General features: G+C 41.8%; 1 protein-coding gene across 6 annotated transcripts; it reads right to left on the reverse strand.

The window, feature by feature from the left end:
* Nucleotides 1-1089: 1089 nt before the first annotated feature.
* eif4ba (eukaryotic translation initiation factor 4Ba) lies at nucleotides 1090-21019 on the reverse strand. 6 transcript variants are annotated; one of them, XM_048241117.1, is made up of 15 exons: nucleotides 20981-21019; nucleotides 18865-19005; nucleotides 15485-15690; nucleotides 13409-13525; nucleotides 12489-12543; nucleotides 12202-12354; nucleotides 11975-12112; nucleotides 11477-11659; nucleotides 10951-11191; nucleotides 10686-10771; nucleotides 9869-10112; nucleotides 7555-7598; nucleotides 7085-7214; nucleotides 5806-5878; nucleotides 1090-1382 (listed from the first exon to the last, which is right to left on the reverse strand). In XM_048241117.1, the coding sequence occupies exons 1-15, from the start codon at nucleotides 20991-20993 to the stop codon at nucleotides 1302-1304; spliced, it is 1905 nt and encodes a 634-aa protein (XP_048097074.1). In that variant the 5' UTR covers nucleotides 20994-21019; the 3' UTR covers nucleotides 1090-1301. The 6 variants fall into 6 exon arrangements, with proteins under 6 accessions (XP_048097074.1, XP_048097073.1, XP_048097076.1 ...); XM_048241116.1 differs by having other exon boundaries at nucleotides 20969-20997; XM_048241119.1 differs by lacking the exon at nucleotides 7085-7214 and having other exon boundaries at nucleotides 20969-20997.
* Between the last annotated feature and the right edge of the window lie 5084 nt (nucleotides 21020-26103).

The following is a 26103-nucleotide window of genomic DNA, read 5'->3' on the forward strand; positions in this document are numbered from 1 at the left end:
CCTTTTAGCAAGTTTAAGTTTTGCGGCGTTTTCCAGACTGCCTCCAACAATTAACTTGAAACAAACATGAAGATCAAGATGGCAAAAGTCAGCTTCCTCAAAAACTGTCTTGAGTTTATTCTCCCCTCCTTTGTTCTCTATTGCTACCTGTACAAGAGTAAGGCATTCGTAAGCAGAGCTAGGCTGCTATGTCAAACTAGTTGCAGATGAATAAACATATCACTTCTGTCCAAAGGTTATTTTTTACTGAGACATTTAGGAATTACATATGCCTGGAGTACACCTTTATAAATGATTATGGGTCATCACCTCAGGGTTGGCCTGGGTGAATCCAGACAATCCTGTCAACAAATTTGAATTTGCTCTGCAGGTCCATCTGGAAAAGATCACATTGACACTCATTTCCAAACTTCCCATTTTACGACTTATAGGGGCGTAATCATCAATGGTTACTTAAATTCAGTGCATTAAAGCTTACCAAATCATTTCAGAGGTGCAGCAAATACACCTTTCCTTTAAACCAAGCAGTTGTTTATACAATTCCAAAGAACTTACACCTTCCTGGGTTTTAGGTGATTTGGAAACAGATGTCAATGGGAACCTTTCCAGATGAACCTGCAGAGCAAATTCAAATTTGCTAACCGGTTCACCTGGGTTCACCCTGGCTAACACTGGGTGGAATCCTGCAGTGCATATGGATGAGGTATACCTGCCAACCATATATCGTTTACATAATGAAACTCGTTCCACGGTTGAAGTAACTTACCTGCTCCACACACATGGCCTACCAGTCCAGTTGCAGTGGGTGAATGTCTCAATTTGCTCTACACTGCAACACCTTCACCTAAACTTAACAGACAGATAGGAGTGGATATGTATTGTGCATCCAGAATGTTGCCATCTGCAGTCCGGAAAGTACAATAACACCTACGGGTATATCATTCTTAAATGGAGGTAGCATTCAAAACCTAATGGAAACTAATGTCTGCCTGAGCCGTGGCTGAAATAGAAGGTTCCCACCCAAAGTGCAATGGTGTGTGATTGTATATGTCCCAGCAGTAAGACCATGATTCTTTTTTTAATCCCCACTTATTTGTTATAGTCATTTATTCAACATTTCATTTCCCCTATTTTAAAACAAGTCCAGTATTTCACTAGGTTTAGGTACAGTCCATAAGAGAGGAGTTGGGTTGTGGGGTATGGTTTTGTTTTTCACTTCAGATGTAGGACAAGAGTTGGGTAGCCTTCAGCGCTGTTGCTTCAAAGTATCTGGAGATTCGTCCACCTGATTCCTCCTCTTCTCAATCCACACTTCCATCTGAGTCATCTCCTTGATCACCATCCATTAGCAAGGCGGCATATTTACTGGCTGAGCTGAATTTCTGCATGAACAGAAGACAGAGAAAGTTCATGTAGAGTAGCACAGATATTCTGGCTCTTATTCAGACATTAGGGGTTAAGAGTTGGGGAGACTACTCAAAAACAACCTGTTTTTTTTGATGGTTTACAACAGCAGTTATTTCCACATGAAAGTGACCTTTTCTCCCATGGCCAAACACCAGAGTTATTTCTAAACTTGACAATTCTCAGCTACAGCGTAGTGACGTTTTTGTTTTCATCATGATTATTTCTGGTTGTCTTTGCAGATACTTTTCTCTCACACTTCTGACATAAATCATGTTGAACAAGATCAACTGCTACGGAAAGAGATAAATACAAGCTTGAGGGCCTCTACCATGCAGGACGTTTGCTGAAAAGAGCTGATGAAAAGATATTTATAGTTTATTTGTTTACATTACTTTTCATTTTGATTTCAATCAGTTTTAGCACATTTCAGTTGATTTCTTTTTTCACTAATGATGTTTTGATTGAAAAGAGTATTTTTGTGTGAAATTTCTCATGTTCCACGGTGCAGTCAAGTCACACAGGAAGCATGATAATATGAGTTAACTAGAAGGGCACACAGGAGGAGTTAACTAGAAGGGCACACACAGGAGTTAACTAGAAGGCCACACAGGAGGAGTTAACTAGAAGGGCACACAGGAGGAGTTAACTAAATGTAAAAGAGGGGCCACTCAACCGAAACGGCTCTGCTTTCTATAATAGAAGCCTTAAAGGAACCCAAGGCGACTGCTCGGTCATCAGAACTCATTCTACTTGACTTATTGGCTGCCTTTGACACTGTTAATCAAATTGTGAGAATTGTTCTAAAACTTACTGTTTACCATGTTGTTAGTCGCTTTGGTTAAAAAAGCGTCAGCCAAATGTAATGTAATGTAACTATAAGGGCACACACAGGAGTTAACTAGAAGGGCACACATGAGGAGTTAACTAGAAGGGTACACAGGAGGAGTTAACTAGAAGGGCACACACAGCGTGAAATGAGGGCTGATGGGCTGCCCTGTCGGGTGTCCCTCGCGCTCTTCCAAATAGTTCAAACATTATGCAGAAATCTGAGACACTAAATCCACTTCCCTGATGAGGGCCATGATGGCTGAAATGTGTAGGCATGTTTTAACTGAATAGCCAAGTGATATTAAAGGCTCACGTGTATAACCCTCGTGAGATGTTTTAACTAGAAGGCTGCTCGGAGGGTGCAGACCTCTGCCAGGGCTAAATGCCCTAAAAAAGCTTCAGAGCTTAATGGGGTTTTACCCATGCTACACCCCTTCACCATGTTTCATGAAACTCACACAGGTACATTTTGCATTATCCTGCTGACAACCAAACAGAAAACATGACCTCCTAGGTGGAGGTAGTAAATAATGACATTTGGACAAGTCAATTTATAGGTGTATTTGAGGGGTGAAAGTAATGCACCTATGGAGTACTAGGATAGAAACACCCCCCACCCACTCTACCCAGTAAACATCCTGTGGCTGTTCATCAGTGACTATAACCCACTGGGGCTTATTACATTGTTATTGAATGGATTTGAATTTTTGACCATTACATCACAGAATTAGTTTGGTTCTACTAGTGTTTAGAACCAGAACCAGTCATGGGAAATTGTGACGAAAGCGATTAGATGGTGGCAAGGGTTGAAACGGAGAGGAAAGCACATGTTTCTGCTCAGCATCCACTGACGTTAATAGAAGCTGAACTGTTTTGGTCAAAAGAGGGACTGAATACATGATAACTACCATATGCTAAATTAATTCACATTCTACCAACAACAGCTGTAGCTTCTGCCTCTCATGTGTTTTCATTATTTTATGCCATTATAAAAAGCAACAATGAGAAATAAATCTGTCGTCTTCATGCTAATTATGTAAGGGATAACGGCCGCCGAGGTGTCCTGTTATACGGAATTAATGGACGAGGGCGAGGGGCAAAAAACTCCCCGACGCGGAGCGGAGTCTATTAATTCCGTATAACTGGACACACCTCGTTATCCCGCTTATCACCCGGTTGCCACTGTAAAGCAAAGGAAACACGCGGTTCTGTTTAAAAAGAAGCTCACTAGTTCAGCTTGTTGTACAACTTTTGTTATCATCGGGGAGTTTTTTGCCCCTCGCCCTCGTCCATTAATTCCGTATAACAGGACACCTCGGCGGCCGTTATCCCTTAAATAATTTCTGAGATACATACATATTTTCCAAATGCAAATTCAGAATCAAGGACAATGCAACTGCCGCGGAGGTTACTCAGGGAAATGATGAATGACTCATAAAGGAGAATTATAAGTGTGTGCATTTGGAAGACTCCTTTAGCCTTTTGCTAAAGTGTTACTCAAGAAAGTACTGCACCACCCTGAACATTTGGCAATATTAAAATGGAGCACAGCAAAACAACCTGTGCTAGAGGTGGGGCTGGGTGTTGCACCCGCATCCCACCACCTAAAGAGATCAGTGGGAGGATTTGTTTCTTGAAATTGCTATTTTGGGAGCAAATGGACAAACCAATATAAACATTCATCTGAGAGGACTGTCACGTTTGTACAATGTACACAAAGGATCCTATAAAAGAACAATCATAGGCATTTGAAATTAGCAGTCTGTGAGGGAACTTATCCAAATGACAAGATATGGCATCATATTCAAACCTTCCAAAAAGCTTTGTAAGATGGACTTAACAGAGATCAGTGTGATTTCTGACAGTACTTTTTTCTGTAAAGCATTCAACCACTTATTCTGTACTTTTTCTGTAAAAGCAGCAACCACTCCTCGTGGCTGAGGTCTTGTCTACAAAACACACTGTTTAGAAGTTCACTCACAACCATAATAGCAGTGAAGTACTATAGGGTGATGGGCTAGCCTTGTTGACACCAAACCCTTCTCAATTGAGAGTGGGTCTGGAAAAGGTTCATTGACTTAGAACTTCCAGCAGGGGCGTAACTAGCAGTGAAATTAAACTTCAATTGGTACATTAAACTCTCACCAAATCATTTCAGAAGTGTAGCAATCTTGTACATGCAGTTGTTTCCAAATTCCAAAGAAATACACGTTTATGCCGGATTAGCAATTGTATTTGTGTGTCCATGTTTTCGGGACATTGGAAATGGGCTTCAATGGCCTCTTGGCCAGACGGATGTGCAGAACATATCCCAAACTTGGCCAAAGTTCGTATGGGTATTCCCAGGCTAGTGATAGGCTGATTGTTTTCAGGTTCATTACCTTGCTAGAGCATAGTAAACAGCATAGCATGCTGCCCATCTGTCAGGAAGTATCATTCATTCAAAAAGGACAGAATAATCTTTAGCAAAATGACATTATCTATATAATTTCAGACAGATATTATTCAGATGGTTTGAGTGGGTATACTTTTAAAAAGAGGACTCACAATCACTCAACAAGTTCCGGTTCCACATCCTTTAAACAAGCTTTATGGCAACATGAACTCATCAACAATTTTAAGACAGATTTTTTTTTATAGAACTGTGCCTGATTAACTTTCTCATATCATGAATGTGAAACCACATACCCGACACAATGGGGTTTAATGAATTTTGTTGTGTAACCACGGCAAAACTTGTTGCCTATGATGCTATTTTGTGATAACATACTTGGACCTCTTAAATTATTTGGTGGCAGGCAGCAGACAGCAAATATGTTTCTGAAATCTCAGATTTCATACAAAGCACTGAATTGCTGAAGATGTAGTCCATAATTCATTGTTGTGGAAATGTTGATATTTCAGCTCAACAGCCAATTACATCCCTCCCTTCGGCACTCCTGCAGCCCCATGGGATTGCTTATGGCTTGGGCCGACCCACTATGTTTGTCTCCCATTTACAGAACAGGACAGTGTACGAACACTGGAGCTTCTTAGGAATACAAACTCAGAACAGGACAGAGAGGAGCGATTTGCTGAATGGGTCAAAAAGGGGATTAGAGTTACGGACATCTTAAAATGCATCCTTGCTGAGTAAATTGCGTACATCAGCAGGAATTTCAACAACTATCTCCTCTACCTGCAACTGGGTGTTAAGTATAGTTACACTTCACAAAGCATCTCACGACATCACAATATGTAATATTTTGCATTTTAAGGCTTTAAGGTTAATATTTTAATTCAGAATAACCATATCAATTACTTCAAAAAACTTGGCACTGAGTAGTTTTTAAAATTAAATTCTATTCTATACTTTTGACATCCCTTGCACAATATGACCTTACTGAGTCATGACTAAAAAGACGGTGGTGTCTCTGGAGATTCCAATCCCTACACCCATGACACACTTGCCTTGTGTCTCTGAAAAGCATGAACCACACAACATGTGCTAAGCTCTGCTGGGGGGTTAGTGGTGGGGTGGTATGGTTTGGGGGAGGGGACACAACCAGAGAGAGAGAGAGACACACTCACAGGGCAAGGAGGTTCCTCATATCTCTTTGGCTCTGGTGCGGATCTGAGGTCACGCTCTCTTCTGCCGTCCTTTCTACAAGCAACGTACAATACAGTCAAAGAGCAGAGACCTGGAACTGTGTCACACACACAAACCACACCATCACACACGGATGCACCACACACACACTCCAGACTTCAGTGTTCCATTTGGTTTCAATTTCATAACTCACATAACTATTTGGGTTTCAATTAAGTTCTATTAAGTAATTGACAAGTCCAGTTTAGAGTATTTTCCATGATTTGGTAATTCAAAACATGTTCTGGTTGGCTTTTCAGATTAGTTAGAGCCAATCATTTTCAAACGTTGAGACATTTGTCTCAAAACAGGAAAAGTGTTTTTTCTTGGTCTCAACCTTCTTTTTTCAGGATATGGTATCTACTGTAGCAACCTACGCTCAGACAAAGATCTCTTACATGCTGTAAAAACATCCACTGTGAAGGCTGTACATAAATGACTGAACATGTGTACCAGGCTTGTCCTTCAAACAAATAAAAGCATGTATGCATAATTATGTATTTTTAACAGAAATAGCGCAACTGGCGCGAACACAACCAGCACAGGCTTTCAATGTGTTGGAGAGTGCAAGCTGGCAGCGTGAGCAGCTGAATGAGGCCGTGCGGACAGCAACCTTGGCAAAAAAGCTGCACAGCACACCAGGAAGGCCATCTTTGCTTTGATTAATCATCTGCACCTCAACTGATTCTTAACAATGCGCTGCTTGGACGCAGAGATGGGATACAGAGATGGGGACAGAAGGTATGAAAATCATCAGCACCTCAGTTGTTCTACGCCGTACTGACCCCAAAAGAAGAGAGAGGCCAGAGAGGTCAAGTGCTGATGATTTAAACAGCAACACACACAGGAGAAGCATGAGCATGAGACAGAAAGCAACCCCGGAAAACGCTGAACCTGATTCAGTGTGAGGTTGGCAAGTACATGTAAGCTCACCGTATGAAAATTAGTTATACGATCTTCATTGGGGCTTATGCAAACACACACACGCACACACACACACACACTAGGCTCTGGAGTAGTCTAATACAAAAGGTCCCCCAAGTCCACCCATCTCTAGTGCATATCAAATGTCCCAAATGGTTTGAACTGAAAATCCAATCTGGCAGGACAACATCAGAGCTGGCTGGCACACAGTGCCTGTGGGAAGATGGGCGGAGCTGGATGAACCCTGTGCCCTGTTTGGCGCTAGATGGCCACCAGGGGCGCCACTGATTGGCTGACCTGTCCGCTTCCTTCCGCCGGTCTCGGCTGGCTGCCTCTCTGCGGGCCCTGCCCGCTGTGGGGCCCGAGGCCCCTGCCCGCCCTCGCTTGGGTCCCTGCTCCCGGCGCACGCCGTCGGCCTGGTTCTCATCTAAAAAGGAGAGGCCAACGTTGAGCTGGCGGGAGGGAACGCCAGAGGGAAGGTGGGGAGGGGGGTGGGAAAGCTGCTGGCCTGGGGTCAGGCTCAGAGCAGGCCACGTGAGCTCTGACCACGCTCATCCTCCCATGGCCTTTAGTGGCTCGAGCTCGAACTACACACACATACTGTAGCACCAAAACACATTCTGATGCCAGTCCCACGGAGTACTGAGACTGAGCAGTGTTCTGGGTCACACACAGCAGCTGGTGAAGACGGGATAATGAGGGGGCACATTTGGAGATTTCAGATATACTGAGGCCAAAACAAGTGGCCCTCCGAGCCTTTTTCTTACCTTTGCCTCTTTGGGGATCTTTCTCATCAGCTGAGCTTGGAGAGCTGGGGGGAAAAAATGTATAAATGCGTTCTTTATACATCATGGTCTTTTCACCAATATATCTAAGACCTATATGTGTATGAATATAAGAACTTTAAAGGGCCTTGTGAGTACAGTTGCCCAGTGCAATGGAGCTGAATCCAAATAGGTTTAATGGAACAAGGTGGCTGATTTTATGGTGGTTTATGAAGCAACAAGTGGGGTTTAAGTGCACTGAGAAAAAATATCTCTAAAAAGGGCCCCTACCAAAGGGTCTTTCATTAAAGAGGACATATTTCACCCATTTCCCCACAATTTTAAATAGATTCATGAAGACTTAACAAAACATCTGTGTCAAAAATACTATAAAAAAAAGTACAAACACACAAAATACCAAAATGAGCACCACAACACACTTCTCTTCCTAACACAACAAGCATCTTGCTCGATGGCTTCACTTCAACATTGCTAACAGGTCCCAAGCTTATGGGAAAAGAGCAAACTTTCACATTTTCATTCTGCAGTCACTTGTCCAGATTGGTGAAATTGGGGTGGACTTATTCAACAAGCTAGTAGACGTTACGTCACTTTAGCCAGCAGAATCTGAACTGCTTTCTGAATCATGTCTTCAGACTTAGGCAGCAAAAGACAAATGACTGGCTTGCGTTATCTTTATATTTTGGTAGCAAGCCTACATGCGTAAAAGCACTGAAAACGTGACATTTGCATAATATGTCCTCTTTAAAACAACAATTATACATAGTTCATGCTGCACAAAGGTAGCTTTTGTTGAATGACAGATTGGCGCATGCTCCCCAGAGAACACAAAGCAGTAACTATGTTACTTAAACTCAGTGAGTCATGACAGTGTACTAAGTGGTCATGTATCATTAAGAAAGTCATAACAACTCAGAGATTTGCTCAGAGAACAGCCTTTTCACATGTTCCAGGACCTAGAGGCTAACTTCCATGTCCATATCTAGAAAGGATATGATCATTGAAATGATATGATCATATTATGGTTTAAAATCCATTGCTGAAGGAAATAGAGGTAAACAGGCTTACTTCTTCGCTGAAAAGCAAAGTGTTAAGTGTTAATTGAGTTAAGCTTTTAACATTATTAAGAAGAATCTCCATACATTGAGACTTGTACTAAACTCTAAAATTACGTGCTTCTCTAAATCAAGGAACACAGACGATACTTGTCAGTTTGTAACACTAGATGAGAAAGTAATTGAACGAGTATCAGTCTACAAATATCATGGTTTCTTCTTAGAAGAAAGTTTGTCCTTCAAGCAGCATATAGAGTGTCTAACAAAAAAACTTAGAGTAAAGTTGGGTTTCTATTATAGAAACAAATGCTGTTTCTCTTTTAGTGTGAGAAAAGACTTACAAGCAACATTTTTGTCAATACTGGTTTATGGTGATATTGTATACATCCATGCAAATCAATCTTTTCCAAAAATGCTGGATTCAGTATACCATGCAGCACTAAGATTTGTAACTAATTCTATTTTTCGTACTCATCACTGTAGCTTGTATGAGTGTTGGTTGGCCTTCTTTGCACAATCGCAGGCTGGAGCGTTGGTATAGTCTTCTTTATAAGGCCATACCGTGTGAACTGCCTCCTTGCTTATGTTCTCTCCTGACTCCTAAAGTCACCACCAGGACTTGTTATCTTCGATCATATGGGCAAATCATGTGCGACATTCCCCGAACACTAACTGTCCTCGGTGAAAGTGCCTTTAAAGCATTTGCACCCTCATCCTGGTATACATTCCAGAATCATCTTGATTGATTGAACAATGACACAGTTTAAAACTAGGATAAAGGACTATTTGAGTACTAAATACACATGTGCTGTTACTGAGTGCTGCTGGTGATCATGTTGAGATGATGTTAAATTGCCTTTTTCTGTTTTATGTTGTCTGTTTTTCCCTGTTTATATTATACTATTATGCTGCTGTCTTGGCCAGGACTCCCTTGAAAAAAAAGGTTAAATAAAATAAAATAAATTAAAAAAAGTGTTCAATAGTGTTTGTTAACTAATAGTGCTACTTCAGGGGAAAGAGACTGCCTAGCCAACTGTCCTCCTCTAAACTAGGAGAGATCCAGTGTCACAGGACTGGGGAAAAATATTGAGGAAAATGTAACTGCACTGTAATACTTTAGGGAAAACACATTTCTGCTAGATCAATACATGTGACTGCCTAACTTCTAGAAGGGTCTGAGCGGAGCGAGTGCTGACTGGTGTGGCGTTGTGGTGTTCTGTGGGCAGTGCGTGCCCTCTGACCTGCTGGGTTTGGGGGGATTGGCGTTGCTGGGGGATGCGGAGGGCCGGCTGTCTCCGTCGCTGCTGCTCAGAGCACTCCGCTTGGCCCAGGCATTCTCCTTGGGGGGCGGGGCAGGCACCACCTTGAGTGGCAGCGCTTCCTGTTTGGGGGACGGGGCTTGGTTGCTAGGTGATGGAGGCTCCTCATCACGCCCGCTAAACACCTCGTTTTCCACCGAGCGCTCGCTTTCTCTGCGCCGAGAACCTGTAGAGGTTAAGTATGATGTTATAGTTCTCATGCATGTTCAATAGATTTTCATTGAAAACTGGATACAAATTGAACCAGCAGGAAAATATTATTTATCAAACAAGACCAAGTAGCCAGATATGGCTTGGACAGTTATTCACAGGAAGTTTTTTTTTAAAAAAAGGAGGAGCAACCAGCAATTGCAGAAGCAACAAGAATGTACGGAGGCAGGGATGTGTCATTACAAATTTGTTTTGTTTATCAAGAGAATGCATGCTCATTTTACTAAATTGTGTGCTCGTTTGACTAAAAAATGACCTTGCTATGACACCTCTGGGGTTTCGTAAGAATGTGCAAAAAGAAGCAAAAAAAAAGCTGAAAAGAATCCAGTGAGGCAATATGAGGGGTGGGTGCAATCATGCAATGTTTTTGAATGATCTTGCAGTTTAGCATATCAGACCCCTTTTCTAGCAAATCTCCATATACTACAACAACCAGGCTACAAATGTGATGTCAATATAACAGGACCTCTATAAAGGAATTCTAGGTCAACCAGCTGGACCGTTGAGTGCTGGGGTCGTGACCTCTTACCTCGGCCTGTCATGCTGCCTGATTGTGAAGACTCACTTCCTGTCCTGGAGCGCTCGAGTTGGTCCTCACTGCGCCAGCTGGGATGCCTGGAGGAATGAAGGGCTCATTTATGGCACAGACCCAAAGGACTGACCACAATAAACATTATGGACCATTACAGACCATAAAGCTCCTTTTGAAAATATGTCTGGCTATTCTGTGCTCTGCAGCAGGCAGGACCTCTTGGAGGGGCCTCTGTGTGAGGCGTCTCCTGCCTGGCCCTCACCTCTCTCTGGGTCTGCGCTCAGGCCCTTTGACCTTCTCCTCGTCCAGTTGCCTCTGCAGCCTCTCCTGCTCCTTCTTCAGCCGCTCCTCCACCTCACGCTCCTTGGCCGCAGTGTCCACAGGCTTGGCCCCTCCGAAGATGGAGGCGGCCCGGCCCGACGGGGCGGAGGAGCTGTCGCTTGGTTCGCTCTCTTTTGGCACGCTGCGGGGCTTCAGGTTGAGCTTGGGTCTTTGGAGAGGACCTGCACAGTGACACGGGTGGATCCAGAGGTGTCAATCACCAGCAACAACAACTTTCACAGAGCGAGAGAATGAATAGATAGATAGATAGATAGATAGATAGATAGATAGACAGACAGACAGACAACAGACACTTTATTGATCCCCGAGGGGAAATTCAAGAATGTTGCACACAAAGGTATATACGTACTGAATGTTAGTTTAAAAAAAAGACCTCTGAGAGTCTGATAGAGTAAGTTTCCAGTAAGACCACATGAAATGATAAAACATGACAGAATTGCTCTCACCTCGATCCTCACGCCTCTCCTCCCGTCTCTCAAATCTGTCCTCCCGGTCACCATAACGATCGCGGTCTCCATAGCGATCACCATAGCGATCACCACCACTCCTATATTCATCCCGCCTGTCGTCATAATCACGTCGGAAACCGCTGCCAAATGGTCTGCGACCACCACTGCGCGAGTCATAGCCTTAAACACCATAAAGACAGAGAGGAGCTCAGCACCGCACATGCTCAATACAATACGCAGATGCCTGGTGACACATGACAGAAATCAGATCGAACAGAGGGTAACTACCTGGATGAAACACCTGGATGGAAGTCATACCTTTATCAGATCTAACAGAGGGTAACTACCTGGATGAAACACCTGGATGGAAGTCATACCTTTATCAGATCTAACAGAGGGTAACTACCTGGATGAAACACCTGGATGGAAGTCATACCTTTATCAGATCTAACAGAGGGTAACTACCTGGATGAAACACCTGGATGGAAGTCATACCTTTATCGTAGTCTCTGCGGTCACGGTCATCGTAGCGATCCCTGTATCGCTCTCTTCCGCCGTCATAGCGATCAGCGTCTCGTCGCGGCCCGTCTCGGAATCGATCTGACTCGAATCGGGAGCCTGTATCGCGGGACCCTGCAAGGGACCAGGTGGTGCTGGTGTGAGTGTCTGAGCATGTGCGAGAGGACAGTTCCTGCCAGTGTGCTGCCTGCAGGTGTACTTACGCTCTCCGCCCCCACCCCCACCCCCATCATCCCTCCACGGCCCGTTGTCTGTGTCGGAGCTGGGCCTGGCTCGCCAGTCGGAGTCGGTCTTGTCTGGACCTCCATCCCCACCCCTGTTGCGATCACGTCCAGACATGGAGCGATCGTCTCGCTCTGAGATGTACAAGTCACACAGCACACGTGCATTAACACGTGTGGCATGATGGGACTGCAAGTTCTTTAGCTCAAATAAAAGTTTTAAATGTGCCAAGTGTCAACTTTACTTATATAGCACATTTAACACGCACCTTTCTCATTGGACTGGTCTGCAATGTCCACTCTGATTCTCCGATTGCCCAAGTTCTGAAAAGCCAGAGGAGATAAATAAAGGAATAAATGGGGAATGTGACCAACACAATATTTACAATTCAGTTTTTCCTGAGGTATCAAAGCATATCAAATGTGCCACCTAGTGGTAATGAATTAGCACTTATTGTTGTGAGGTCTTTAGAAAAGTGTTTTCTCAATTTTGTGCAAGTCTCACCTCAAGTTACTCAAAGACACCACCAAAAGACACCAGTTAGCTTGTGAACAAGTTTATCATATTACCAATAAGGCTCTGGGTGACATTTGCAAGGCTCTGCATGCCTTTTAGGTAAATAGCTTGCTAGTTTTAGAACAAAACCATAATCAAACTCTCAAACTCAATGTTGTTTACTATATTTTCTCGACAACAAAAAACTTACTTACACATGGGATTTGCCTCTGGACATGCTGATAAGTTAGGCTCTAATATGTAGCCAGACCTACACAGCCCTAACTCTACCGGACAGCAACCTGTTAACGGTATCAGCAAATTACACGATATTTGATCTACATCTGCAAGTTGTTATTCCTAATAAAGCATTGTTTAGTACAGCTAAATTAAGAAGTGAAGATATATAGCAGTTTTAAAAAAAAAACAAGACTGTCATGTCTGAACTGACATCAACACACCACACAAACAACAAAGTCTGTCAATGTAACAAAAGACAATTTGACTATGATATCAACAACAATAATTCTCGACATCTGTGGTCACACACACACACACACACACACACACACACACAGACAGAGCCAATCTTCAAAATTGTTAGACATTTGATAAAAACTAATTTGATAAAAACTAAAAATGTGTAATGTTTAAGAGAAGACAGGTGGTGATTTCAGAGATGGCTGGTCTTACCTCCTCGTTCAAGCTGAGGGCGCGCAGTAGAGAGTCCACATCATCAAACTCTGCATAGCCGAAGCCCTTCAGCCGCTCTGGGTTGCTGGGCTCTCTGGGGAGACGCACCGCACTGATCTGGACAGGAGGACAGGCCAGAGGACAGGGTAAGAGTAATGACCTCACACGTACACAGACGGACACCAAGGACAAGGGGAAGGGGCGTGGGTGTAAGAGAGAGGAAAACAACAGTAACAAGAGCGTCAGATCAACAAATGGATACGTCATTTTGAAAAAAAATAAAAAAATACTAGAAAAAGTGAGAAAATGTGAAGAAATATCTGTTGTGACAAAAATGCCTATGATCAGTGTTTCCCAGATATACACTAATATTAGCAAGCTAACCCAAAGTCCTTTTAGGCAAGTCCCTCCACTCGGCAGCCATATTGCAACGCTTTTTGGGCTCTCATCGGGCATCCTATTCGGCAGAAATGCGCGTGCGCTTAAGGCTTCACGACACCAACCTTGCTCCAGTGGCGAGTTCACAACACATGATTGGCACGATGTCTTCACATCACACCACATGATTGGCTCAATGTATTCACATGTCGACGTTGTGGGATATGTGTAGACAACGGCCATATTGGCGTTACAAACTAACCCCATGCACTTCTATGGAGGATTTTTTGAGTTCTGTGTCTCCTCATTAGAAAGTCTCTGGCTAACCAGCGAGCCCCCGGCCTTCCTGTCTCATAATGCCACTCTGTACCTCTGGAGGTGCTAGTGATTCAATGTAGTGAAGACTAGGGGTGGGCGATATGGACAAAAAATAATATCTAAAATAAACATTATAGGCGTGTGTGTGACAACGTGGACCCACTAGCGATCATCTGACACTTGCTCTGCTGCAGCCAGGGGCTTCTCTCGCATACACCACATGGATTTAGTGAATGTATGGGGTTTCAATGCATGATTGAGTGTTTTTTCCCCATAAGTAATTTAAATACTTGATAATGTCAATTTGCACATCGTTAAAACAACAATCACGATATTATCGCAGACAACATATATCGCCCACCCCTAAAACAGCAAATCAAAGCAAAGCAAGGATGCTGTTACTGGCATAAGCCCACATTGTCAGGAACAGTGTTTTTAAAAGTGAAATGGAATGCTGCATTTTTCCAGCTACAGCACCTGTCCATGAGCCTGGGTCTGTTCGTAATTCAGTCCATGTTCGGAGTACTGGAATGAATGGAACCAAGTAAGCATGGCTATCCTGAGGGTATTCCAAGTAGGCGGTGTAGTGTCAAGCTCTAGTAAAATGAACTGAGTGCAAGTCGTCAACCTCAAAATGAAAGACCTCCCATGGCTTTAATAGCAGAACCCTATAGCTTCATTCTCCTAGAAATCCCTGTCTGGGTCTGTTTGCCTTGACCAAACATTTAAGACTTTAAAATTTAATTGATATTTATGGAGATATTAATGGCATAGTCTATCTATATCTTAATCATTTAAATGTTTTCATGCTACATGCAACTTTCAGCCTCCACCACCTTGGTCAAACCTTTTGTTCACTTCTGTGAAGATATAGGAGGTAGTGGTGTGCAAATGAACTCATACACTGCCCCCAAACTGCTTGGGTCAGGGAGTAGGAAATAATTTCTTGCCAGTTAACAGCTAATCAGGGTTGTATATATAGGCCCTTTATAGCCCCTAAGGGCTCAAGATATCTAATATACCTCTCTCTTCTATAGCACTGTTGACATTAAGACTATTTGCCAAACATAAAAAGTATATAACTTCCATCATGTGTTGTCATACAATGTAATGTGGACTTTTTCCTAAAATAACTTTGTCAGAATAAATACCAGACTTCTTGATGTAAATGAAAATTAAACATAACTTAGTTGCTTATGCAATTAATTTTGGCCTGTAAAGGGAGCTAGAGATATTGCAATAGCCTGTTTTAGAACTAGCTATTTAAAAGACATATGCTTCATAACAAAAATACACAATTGGCCAAGAATTACAAATGTGAAAGTGAGTGGGTCATATCCCTTTAGGCCAGCACCCCCCTAGGCGCCCAGCTTCACTCACACTGAGGCCACGGAAGAAGTCCTTGATGGAGTCCTCAGTGACGTCATAGGGCAGGTTGCCCAGAAAGGCAGTGTAGGGGGGGCTTCGAGGCAGACGTGAACGGTCGATGTTGGGCTCCCGGGCAGCCCGCGGTGCTGTGGGCAGGATGGAGCGGTCGATGGGCGGTGCCCGGTACACGTCATCCTCTGTGTGCCAAGAGGTGGACACTGCAGGGAAGAATATGACAAGGGCAGTGTATTTTAGTTTTCTTTGTTACTTTCTTATAAGAAGATACTGTTTTAAAGGCAGAGAAACTCTGATGTAGCCTAAACCTTTGGAGATAAAGTTTAATAAGATCAACTCTAATCTATATGAGACCCTAACCCCAGTGGTAATGCAAACACAAACACATTCCTATAAGATAAGCTATTTGTGATAATTCAGTAGTACAACTTGAGCCCCAATAGGATTCCCTCATTACTTCATTCATTTGGCTGACACAACAGCAAAAACGGTTGGGAATCAATCCCTTTTTCTGGTCACTGTATGCAAGCCCAGCTCCTTAGCCACTATTTTAACACCACCCCCCTCATAAATAAATGTGGACTGAAAAACCTATGACCTTTGTCACCAAAGCACATTGTATTTTGTTCCTGATCATTTTATCTTATTGCCTTATGTAACATTATTAATGTTCTGTTTGAGAGCTGGCACTATTTGGGACTAGTGTTAATTTTGTCACCTATTTTTAATTTAGTCATAGTCTTAGTCTTGTGACGAAATGTCCTTTTTAGTCTTTGTCATATTTAGTCATTCAAATATCATTTTTGTTAGTTTTTAGTTCTCTTTTAGTCTAGTTTTAGTCAAAAAGACAACTTTCTTAGTCTTAGTCAGTTTTAGTCAACACATTTTAGTCTTTTTTTTTTTTTTTTTTAAAACAAATTATTTCTGATTACCATTTGAGTCAAATAGTGTTTCACACATCTCAATTTTCCAACAATATTGTTCCACAGGGCTGTGTTATAATTACTCATTCTGATTTTTGTCAGTCCATTATGTTTACATGCACAGGTAAGTCGACTACAGTTATAGGGACCATAGACAGTAAAAGATTTGACTGGACCACTGTCATATTCAGAGACCAGTGTTTCTCAAAGTGTGGTCATCACCAAGTCCTTGATAAAATATAATATAGATGAGTTGTTTGCCAAATAACTTGTAGTTAAATCCAAACAGTTCTGCAACACTGTCTATGTAAGATATGCCAGTTTAAATCATACAGAATGAATCCTCTCTGACACAATAAGCAAAGTGCAAAACAATAAGCAAGGTGGTTCAGTGAGTAGGCCTATAGACTAATTATAGGCTACTGTTGAAGTAGGTCTAATCTTTTTTTTTTTTTTTTTTAGCTAGGGTTAGTTAAGTGGTCCTGAAACTGAAATAGTTTGAGAAACACTGTCAGTAGGGCCAATGTATTAATGTTTTACTCCGCCTCACCGCTAGATGGCTTATATGCTTAAACACAACACATTCCCCAAACAGACTCTCCATCTTAGCCATAGCTAACTTGCTAGCTTAACTTTCTATATTAGCTTACTTGCTAGCAAACTTTGCATCATCAGTCTAACTAGATGAATAGTTGACATTACATGCTGAACATTTTCGTATGGACATTCTGGGGATGTTAATTTGTATGAGAGAAGCGTCCAACTTCTGGGTATGTAGCAGTGGCATAAAGCTTAGGTAGTTAGCTTGCTAACTGGCAGAAATCTCCAGTGTTCTTGTTCCATGTAGTTTCGTGTTGCAGCCACAGGGTTGCAGCAGCAGCACGTGAACTAGCCTACAGGAAAGCTGTTGCGTATGAACTCATTCGAATATTTTGAAAACGTAACAGCTAGATATTCTGTCTTCTCATTTTGTAGACAAACATGAAGGGAGATTTTATCTTAGTTTTATTTCATGCAAAACAATTTAGTCTCGCTCTTTTTTTCGTCAACAATAATGCATCTTAAGATAGTCTTAGTCAGTGTTTCAGGACATTACTGACGCCTCGTCATCGCCTCGCCTTAGTCATAAAAAAAAGGTCGTTGACTAACATATTTCCTCTCATCTCGTCTGACGAAATTAACACTATTTGGGACCACACGCCCTAATAAGTACACAGTCATAAATTGATACTTTTCATCACCGATTGTATGCCTGGTCACCGCATGGAGATAAATAAGGCAGCAAGAGTAAGCCTGTTTTTTTCTGTCCTGTCTTCAGACTTTGGGATGCACACTTACTGAGGTCCTTTTAGAACATCAGCAGAAGATGACATGGAGCTTGCGAAGGGCGAAGTAAACAACTTTTACAAATAACGAATCCTGATTACCACTCCGCTGCTATCTGGGGCTTTTGCCAAATGCACGAAATACAAGCCTTACAGTGAAAGACGGATATCTTCTGATCCTATAACTATAACGAGAGAAATGGTTTATTTTAACATGGTGGAGAAGGACACCTTTGGCGCTTCATTGCTGTAGCCACGCAAAAATATTAGAAGCATTACAGCATGAAGCATTAGAGCATGCTTTCCATCGTGATGTCTGTTAACCATCATATCGTCCATCGAATATGATATCGTCCATCGACACGACCCTAATTCATAATATCATCAAATCAACCTGAATAATTAATGTTTTTCGTCAACAGAAGCTCTCAGTCTACTACCAACTCTTTCCATTTCGTATTATTCTTAGACAGAAGTGGCAGTGTGTACACTCTCTAATGTCTGTAAGCAAAAAAAAACAAGAGACGCAATACTTTTAACCATATCAGCAGCTAAAGGGGATGCATTTCTCCTTAGTGGTTCCACACAGGCAGATATATAAGGCGATTTTAGGATGATTAGAGATTAATCTAATCTAGTGATATGGAAAAAAAAAAAATGTATATCTCTAACTTGGTTAAAATCTCAACTCATTCTAACATAGCCAGAAAACAACAAAGGTGGGTGAAGCTGTTCTGGAGTTGTGGATGGGTCTTTAAGAAAATCAGTTCTCCATACAATGCAACACCAACATTTCAGTGAGTTGTCCCAATCTTTGTCACATAGTCCTAAGGTATTGTCTAGTCCTGAGAGATTGGTCTTAGAAGAGCATTATTGTGTATATTTTCTTTCAATGCCTCTACAAAACCATTAACAGCAGGAAGCAATTAATATTAACATGGGAATCATAAACCACAAGCAGTTGGCAGTGTGCAGAGTGGGAATTTGTGCATCTTTCTTTCATACACAATGGCAATAAACTCTTTCAGTCCACAAATCATACAGTACAGTAATATTTTCACTGTAGGTTTCAAGTGGGATCTGAGACTTCTTGAGATAGGTGAAGAGGCAGTAGGGATGGGTAACTCACCATCTCCCTCTAGGTCATCTGTCTCATCTGCCCAGCTAGTGGGCTTCGTGGGAGGGTAGCTGGGAGGAGGGTTTCCCCCACTGTCCTCTGCCAGGAAGTCGGTCAGGGTTAGAGTCTTACCCTTCTTATTTTTCTTCTTAGCTGCAAAATGAGGGAATAAGGACTTGAAAAAAAAAACAGATACTACACGACTTTTACAGCTATCACACGACTCATTTATTAGGTACTTCTGTTCATATCAATAAAATGTCACAACCTCATAAGAAGTGACCATTAAAGAATTATAGATTTGACTGCTCAGTTTAATCCAGCAATGCTTGATGTAACTACATTCAACTGCAGGCAAATGAAGGCAGTCATGCCGTCTTCATCATCTCCCACTAAAGATGCACTTATGTGATCTCAGTGAGAACATCATGCTTTCAAAGGCCGTGCAACCTCTTTCTGTACCTGGTTCATAAACACTGAAACACTGAAAGTGAGTGGACTATCTAGCATTGACCCGCAGTTTATTCAAACACAAACACAGCCATGAGTCTGTAATTGCTGAACCCTTAAAAGCTCTTTCTGTCCAGCCCAAATCAATGGCATCTAAAACAAGTGGGGTGGATGGAGCAGGGGCGTTTTGTTGCCTTGTTTTGACAACCTATGTTACAGAGGGATGTTGTTTTTCTCTGCAAGCAGGGTGCTACAGTACGCTGCTGCGACCCCAAATATCATTGTGAAAAAGTGTGCGGTCAGGGGATTCCACTGGTGCACCACTGAATCAAGTGTTTACAGCTCTGCCACTGGGACAAAACCCAAAGCATGGCAAAACAACACAGTTGGAACAAACACCCATGGTTTATAGTCAAATCTATCAGTCTAACCTGAAGTCTGCAATGCATTACATAGACCATCTCATCAATGTCTCACTCTTGTCAATCGCTCAATCCTCCAGGAAGCAGATCTGGCATTGTGCACCAAGAAAAACAATCATTAAGATTATTTCACTTCTCTTGACACTCAATAACACACATTAGGTGTGAATGTGAGAAGGCAAAATGGCATTCTTAGGACTATTATTGGCTGGTGCCACGATACAACATTATATATATAAAAAAACCACATCACTCAGGTATTTTGAGTAAAACCCAAAGTATTTTGACCAAAGAAAATGGTTTAGTTTTGTTTGACAAATTACATCGATGTTGACCTTTCCTATCCTTTTTCCAACAAAAAGGCAATGCATGCCCATCTACCACGGGACTGTCATGAGGCGAACTGCAAAAGACGCCCAAATGAAAACAAAGCAAGACTCTGTTGAATCCAAAATGCAAGTATGCATGCGAAATAACACAGTTACTTTCTAACACGTAAAGATGGAATATCAGTCATTCAAAACAAACGAGTGATATCCCCGAGCCCCCTCCCTCCAGTGGTCCACGTGTGAAGTTAGTGTAGCCCCAACACAGAGCGCCCCTCCCTCGGCCTATGCGCCTGCGCTTGGTAAACAAATTGAGAGTTTTCATGCGTGGCAACAATACCTATCCTGTATCTAGATGCTACTTATATTTGTTGACAGTGAATCCACTCCAAATATTTAAATGTACTCCAAACAACAGAGCAAGTTAAACTACTATACAGCATAGCGGTTCGACTGAATTAGCAAACGTTTACCACCGCTGAACAAAAACTTCCAGTGACAGGCTGCAGAAAACAAAATGACGGCTGGACTAGAGACACGGCACGGCTTTTAAGCATTAACAACTAAGAAAAATGCAATAGCACGGCATGTCATCCTCTTGTTCAATCAAAGAAGTCAGTCAATTAGTAGATAGGGTACAATATGGATCTAGGTATCCTTGCTAGGGAGCATGCTAGCTAAAATAATCGGGCCAGCCAGCTGGCTAGCTAGCCACCGCTAGCCCTTACTGGTGCAGTTTCTACGCAGCGTTCTCGCCAGAACAAACCTTTTTTTGCAACTATCTTTTACAGTCACAACAAAACGCATGGCACCTAAAACTGGCGGAGCACACCCCTTTACGACTGTAAAATCTTGCTAAAACGTGTTTTGATACTAGCCATTTTAGGTAATAATTACGATACTGGTGCAAGAACGGACCATAATCCTCACCTGACGCCGCCATGACGGAGAACCTCTGCGTATGACATTCCCGGATGGAGGCGTCATCAATCCACTATCGGCGCACTACCTGATGCCTTGCTGAGGAGCTGCACTGCATTGTTCAAAGATGATTTCTTTATTGATGATATTAGAAATTTTGCTTGACATAACTGCTTTTTGTGTAACCTACACATGCTCCCTCTTAGCCAAATATAGTATGAGATGGCTTATATATAAGCAACTAACTTGTTTTTTTTGTTTTTTTTTTTACAGTTAATCAAGTAATTTCATTAAGTAACCTAAATAATAGTCAGCCTACATTAAATAATAAGATTTTTTTGTTTACCAAAAGATGACGAAAAGACTCAGGGCCTATTTTAGTCCTTGAGCCAGACCCCCCTACCATCTAAACGAGTCTGGGGCCGCAAAGGGAACAATTTGAAAGAAACCAGTATAAACATCTCTATCTTTTTTAGCCTTCGCATGGTATATTCGCCATACTCAGCATATATGCTGTATTGTACAGTAGGCCTATAATATTTTCACTAACTGTTGGGACAGATTGAAGCTTAATGCCTCTATGAATTTGTTACAAATATTATTAGAAATAATCTTATATTTTCAGAGAAAGCCAGGGAGCACTGAGGAGCTAAGGGCCGCAGGTTGTCTACCCCTGATCTAAGGGGCATAAGTGTAATAGTGACTTTTGGCAAGGTATAGAATAGAATTACAAAATATGTGACAGCATTGCATTTGGGCTATGCCAATTCAACTCTCTATGCAGGGATGAATTAGTAAATAGGCTGAACAGCTTAAGTAGCCTAACAGATATCCCCACAAAACTTCCCAACTGATTATTTACAAGTGGTATTGCAAGACTGAAATGTACTGTATGTAAATGAGCCATTATGTCCTGAAATAGGCAATAATTCAAGGGCGTAGCCAACATTGTTATTGTTATTATTTTGTATATTTGATATTATTATTACATTTTTTTATATGTTTATTAATAGTGTATAATAGTAGGCTATTACATACTTATCCCCCTTTTTGTGTTATTCTATCTAATGGCATTGATAAGGGATGAATAAATTACAACCATAACTAAACAAAAAACCTAAAGTAAACACAGGAACAGGCGCGCTTAACTCCAAAAATAAAGCCCTCTTTGGGTGTGAGTTAGAAAAAGACTATACAAATTAAGTTGAAAACCGCACTCAGAGCTTGCTCCTAATAACTGTTTACATGATTCTACCCTGTTTTTTGGTGTGTGCAATGTCAACACTTCATCAGAAAGCTAACTCCTCCAACTTCCAACTAGGTGTGTTTACCAAAAGACACACCTTGCTAGCAGTTCTAAGGAACTCAGGGGAGTGCAGGCGAGGTGATAAGCATGCATGTCCATACCACATTGACATTCCTGTCATTCATGATGGAGTGACTGTTGTGAAAACACAGACAGTAACACTATAAGATTTGCATAGTCGCCTAGTTCTCTGGTGGTGTATAATAGTATAAGTAAGTATAAGTATATATACTCTTTTGATCCTGTGAGGGAAATTTGGTCTCTGCATTTATCCCAATCCCAATCCCAGTGAATTAGTGAAACACACACAGCACACAGTGTACACACAGTGAGGTGAAGCACACACTAATCCCGGGCGCAGTGAGCTGCCTGCATCAACAGCGGCGCTCGGGGAGCAGTGAGGGGTTAGGTGCCTTGCTCAAGGGCACTTCAGCCGTGCCTACTGGTCGGGGTTCGAACCGGCAACCCTCCGGTTACAGGGCCGAAGTGCTAACCAGCAGTCCACGGCTGCCCAATAATAATTACATTTCATGGTGTCAAGCGTGTGTGGCGGCAACCAGCTGAGGAGTACAAAGACAAGTGTGTTATACAGTCAAGTCTTCTTCTTCTGCAGTCCTCTCTGTTGGGTCATCTTATTTGTGGATCCTCAGGTGGCTGTAAAGGCCGATCCGTGATCCACAGATGCTGCTGCATTGTAGGCATTGGAAGGTTGAGGTGGTGTGTGGGTAGGTAGGGGAAGCGGTCCACGCTTTCCAGAGTGGTGTTATCCACTTTGATAACTTTGGTTGGTACAGAACCTGAGTTTTCTTGATGTTCAAGGTCAAACCCAGGGCTCTGTATGCCTTGGCAAAGGCATTTACTGTAGGATGCCCTAGAGATCTTCAGGGGAGTGTGCTGCAATGGTGTTGCAGTCCTTGTTCCCAGCACTTTTCTTGTAGTTGGCGAGCAGAAAAGATCATGTCAGTCGTTCCCCTGTTCCCCTGGATCGGCGGAAGCCGCACAGTCAAGTATGGTGTAAACACACACACACACCTACACTTTGGGTACAATTTGGACATTTTCACTTAGGGGTGTACTTACTTTTGTTGGCAGCAGTTTAGACATTAATGGCTGTACACCTGTATCACTAAAGGCTTGTGCACATGGACTTGGATTAATGGCTGTGTTATTTTGAGGGGGCAGCAAACTTACCCTGTTAAGCTGTACACTTACTTTACTTTACATTGTGTCAGAATGTCATTTCTTCAGTGTTGTCCCATGAAAAGATATAATAAAATATTTGCAGAAATGTGAGGGGTGTAGTCACTTTTGTGAGATACTGTAAATACATACAAATGGCTATGTTCCCTGTTATCTATTTTCCTAAGGCCTATTGGTCTAGGGTAAAAGACAGATGTAATATTATTAATTTACAGTCACACCACAACCTTCACCACAAGTGTCCAACAACTATAAAGGATAAAGTTCCTATGAACAGCCTTCCAGGTGCTGGTTAGGTGCAGTCGTCAATAAATTAAAAGGAAAGTGAAGAATCACCGCACACTGGTGGAATTTCTTTGCTGGTTTATTTTTTAGTGAACAACGTGTTTCGCCAATGCTTCATCAGGTTCACTCTTGTCCAACAACTATGTTGTTTGAGGTTCAGTTAATGTGTTCTCCCCCATCATGATAGCATTTGTTTGGCACTATGGGTATTACTATTACTATTCGGCTATTCAGATCATATTCATTTCAGTGTCATATTTTACATGGCCAACTATAATATTATTCTATGTATATGAGGAAGACAGGAGGTATTAACCTGCACCACATGTTGACTTGCAAACAATTGAACATGGTTGAGTTGCAGTTTGTTGTTAGTCCACTTGATAGCTGTGTTTGCCACTGTGTGCCTGGACAAACTGTAGTTTGTTGTGGATCCACATGGGGGCAATGTTGTGGCATAGAAGGAGGCAATGCAGTAAGAGTGCTTCAACTAGTTTGACTGTAGTTTGTTGTGGATCCACATGGGAGCAATGTTGTGGCATAGAGAAAAAAGTAGAAGCACAAGACTGATATTTTCAAAGTCTAAGAATTTGAGACACCATTTTATTTTGATGTATGAAGAATGCAGAAATATAACATTTTAAGAAATGAAACTATTGGAAATATCTAATGAACTAATAAACTATATCACTGTGTGTACTTTAGATATCACCAAATGCCCTACTGTACCTTGTAGAAACAGTAAGGACTTGGAAGGGAATTGAAAGACATCAGGCGGATTGTGATACTTTCCTGCAAATATAGTGCTTCCCCTTTATGTCGAGTGTTTCCCCCAAACTTAAAAGCAGTGGTCATGGCAACGGCTTCCGCAATTCCCAGAAGGGCAAGGTCAGTGCCTACAGTAGGTGGGGGTGTGGCCATGGGGGAAAGGGACATAGCCTACAGATTAGGCGAAGGACACTCATCCAGACTCTTTCACACATTTCTGTCCAAAAAAATCTCCACAGATACCAAACAGCTTAGTCTTTGTTTGGCAACTGATACATTTCTTCATATTCCTCAACTGTCGCCAAGGCCCAAACAACAATCAACAAAAAACATTTTGAAGTTCTACACTTACCATTCCTTTCTTTGTGAGCTTGTCTTTGAAAGCTATTTTCCCCTTAAGGCCACAGGGTTGTTATTGTTATATTTTTGAGGAAACTTTGAGGAGACTGTCTAGTTTGGGATCATAACATTTTGTGGTGGATTCAGAGATCAGGGAAAATTTCAGTAGACTATCAGACACATGCTTCCAAATGTTTCCACAAAGTATATTAAATGTTGACTTGCTATCCATACTTTGACCTACAGTAAATACATAGTCCCAAGAAGTGTGGCAAAACTAGCCTACTGTACATCCTGCTTAACACCATGCAGTTTCCGAGATCTCAGATGTAATGTCAGCTGATTTGCATGGCAGCTTTAATTCCTTGTATCTTATGTAAGAAATCTTCATGCGGTAGATTGTCATATAGAGTAGCCTACAATAGTGAAAACTATTTTTACACAATATTATAGTGCATTCATTAAAAGAAAATCACAGAAAACATAATAATGTTTAGGCTGCAAGTCATTGCTAAGTCAGCTATAAAACTATTTCTCTTGAGAAATGTACTGCTGTGGTCACCAGTTTGGAGAGCACAGGGACTCACACACCTGAGTGTGCAGGATGCTAAGAGTCATTGCTGCTGACACCTTTTCAAGCAAATTGCTTATCTAGCTCGGCATTAGAAGAAATAAACTAATTGGAGAGGTGGGTGTAATTGGGGCTATTATTTCTCAGTCATACCTGACAAGTGGACCAGAAAGAGGATACATGTTTTATGCATGTACTTTTTATATATTATATATGATTTATTTAGATGACCTTTTGAGTATTTGATAGCAGAGGCGACTGACTGCTCACCATCTGTCCTTCTTGTAGACCATGGCGCCATGTTTCATCAGTAGCTAATTAGTCAACACAGAAATGCAAACAGAAAGACTGTTTCCTTGTGCTCAAGCAGAGAATAATAGCATCCACCCAGCACCAACTGTGTTTACACAGACTGCTTGCTGAAAGGATAAGGTAGATCTAAATGAAAGCATACATATATACATCCACACACCCTTTTTAAGGTCATGATTGCAGTGTACTTTACTAGTTCAAATAAACACCCTTAAAATGAGGGAGCCACATGGTTTCAATTTACAACACCCTAATTATGGAATGTGATGATGGATATACAGCAAAAAGCTTAAACCCTGAATGGATTCATTGTTGGAGATGACTGTTAATGTCTGACAGATTATCTGCTGC

This window comes from Alosa alosa, chromosome 4 (genome assembly GCF_017589495.1).
Source record: "Alosa alosa isolate M-15738 ecotype Scorff River chromosome 4, AALO_Geno_1.1, whole genome shotgun sequence".
Classification (NCBI taxonomy): Eukaryota; Metazoa; Chordata; class Actinopteri; order Clupeiformes; family Clupeidae; genus Alosa; species Alosa alosa.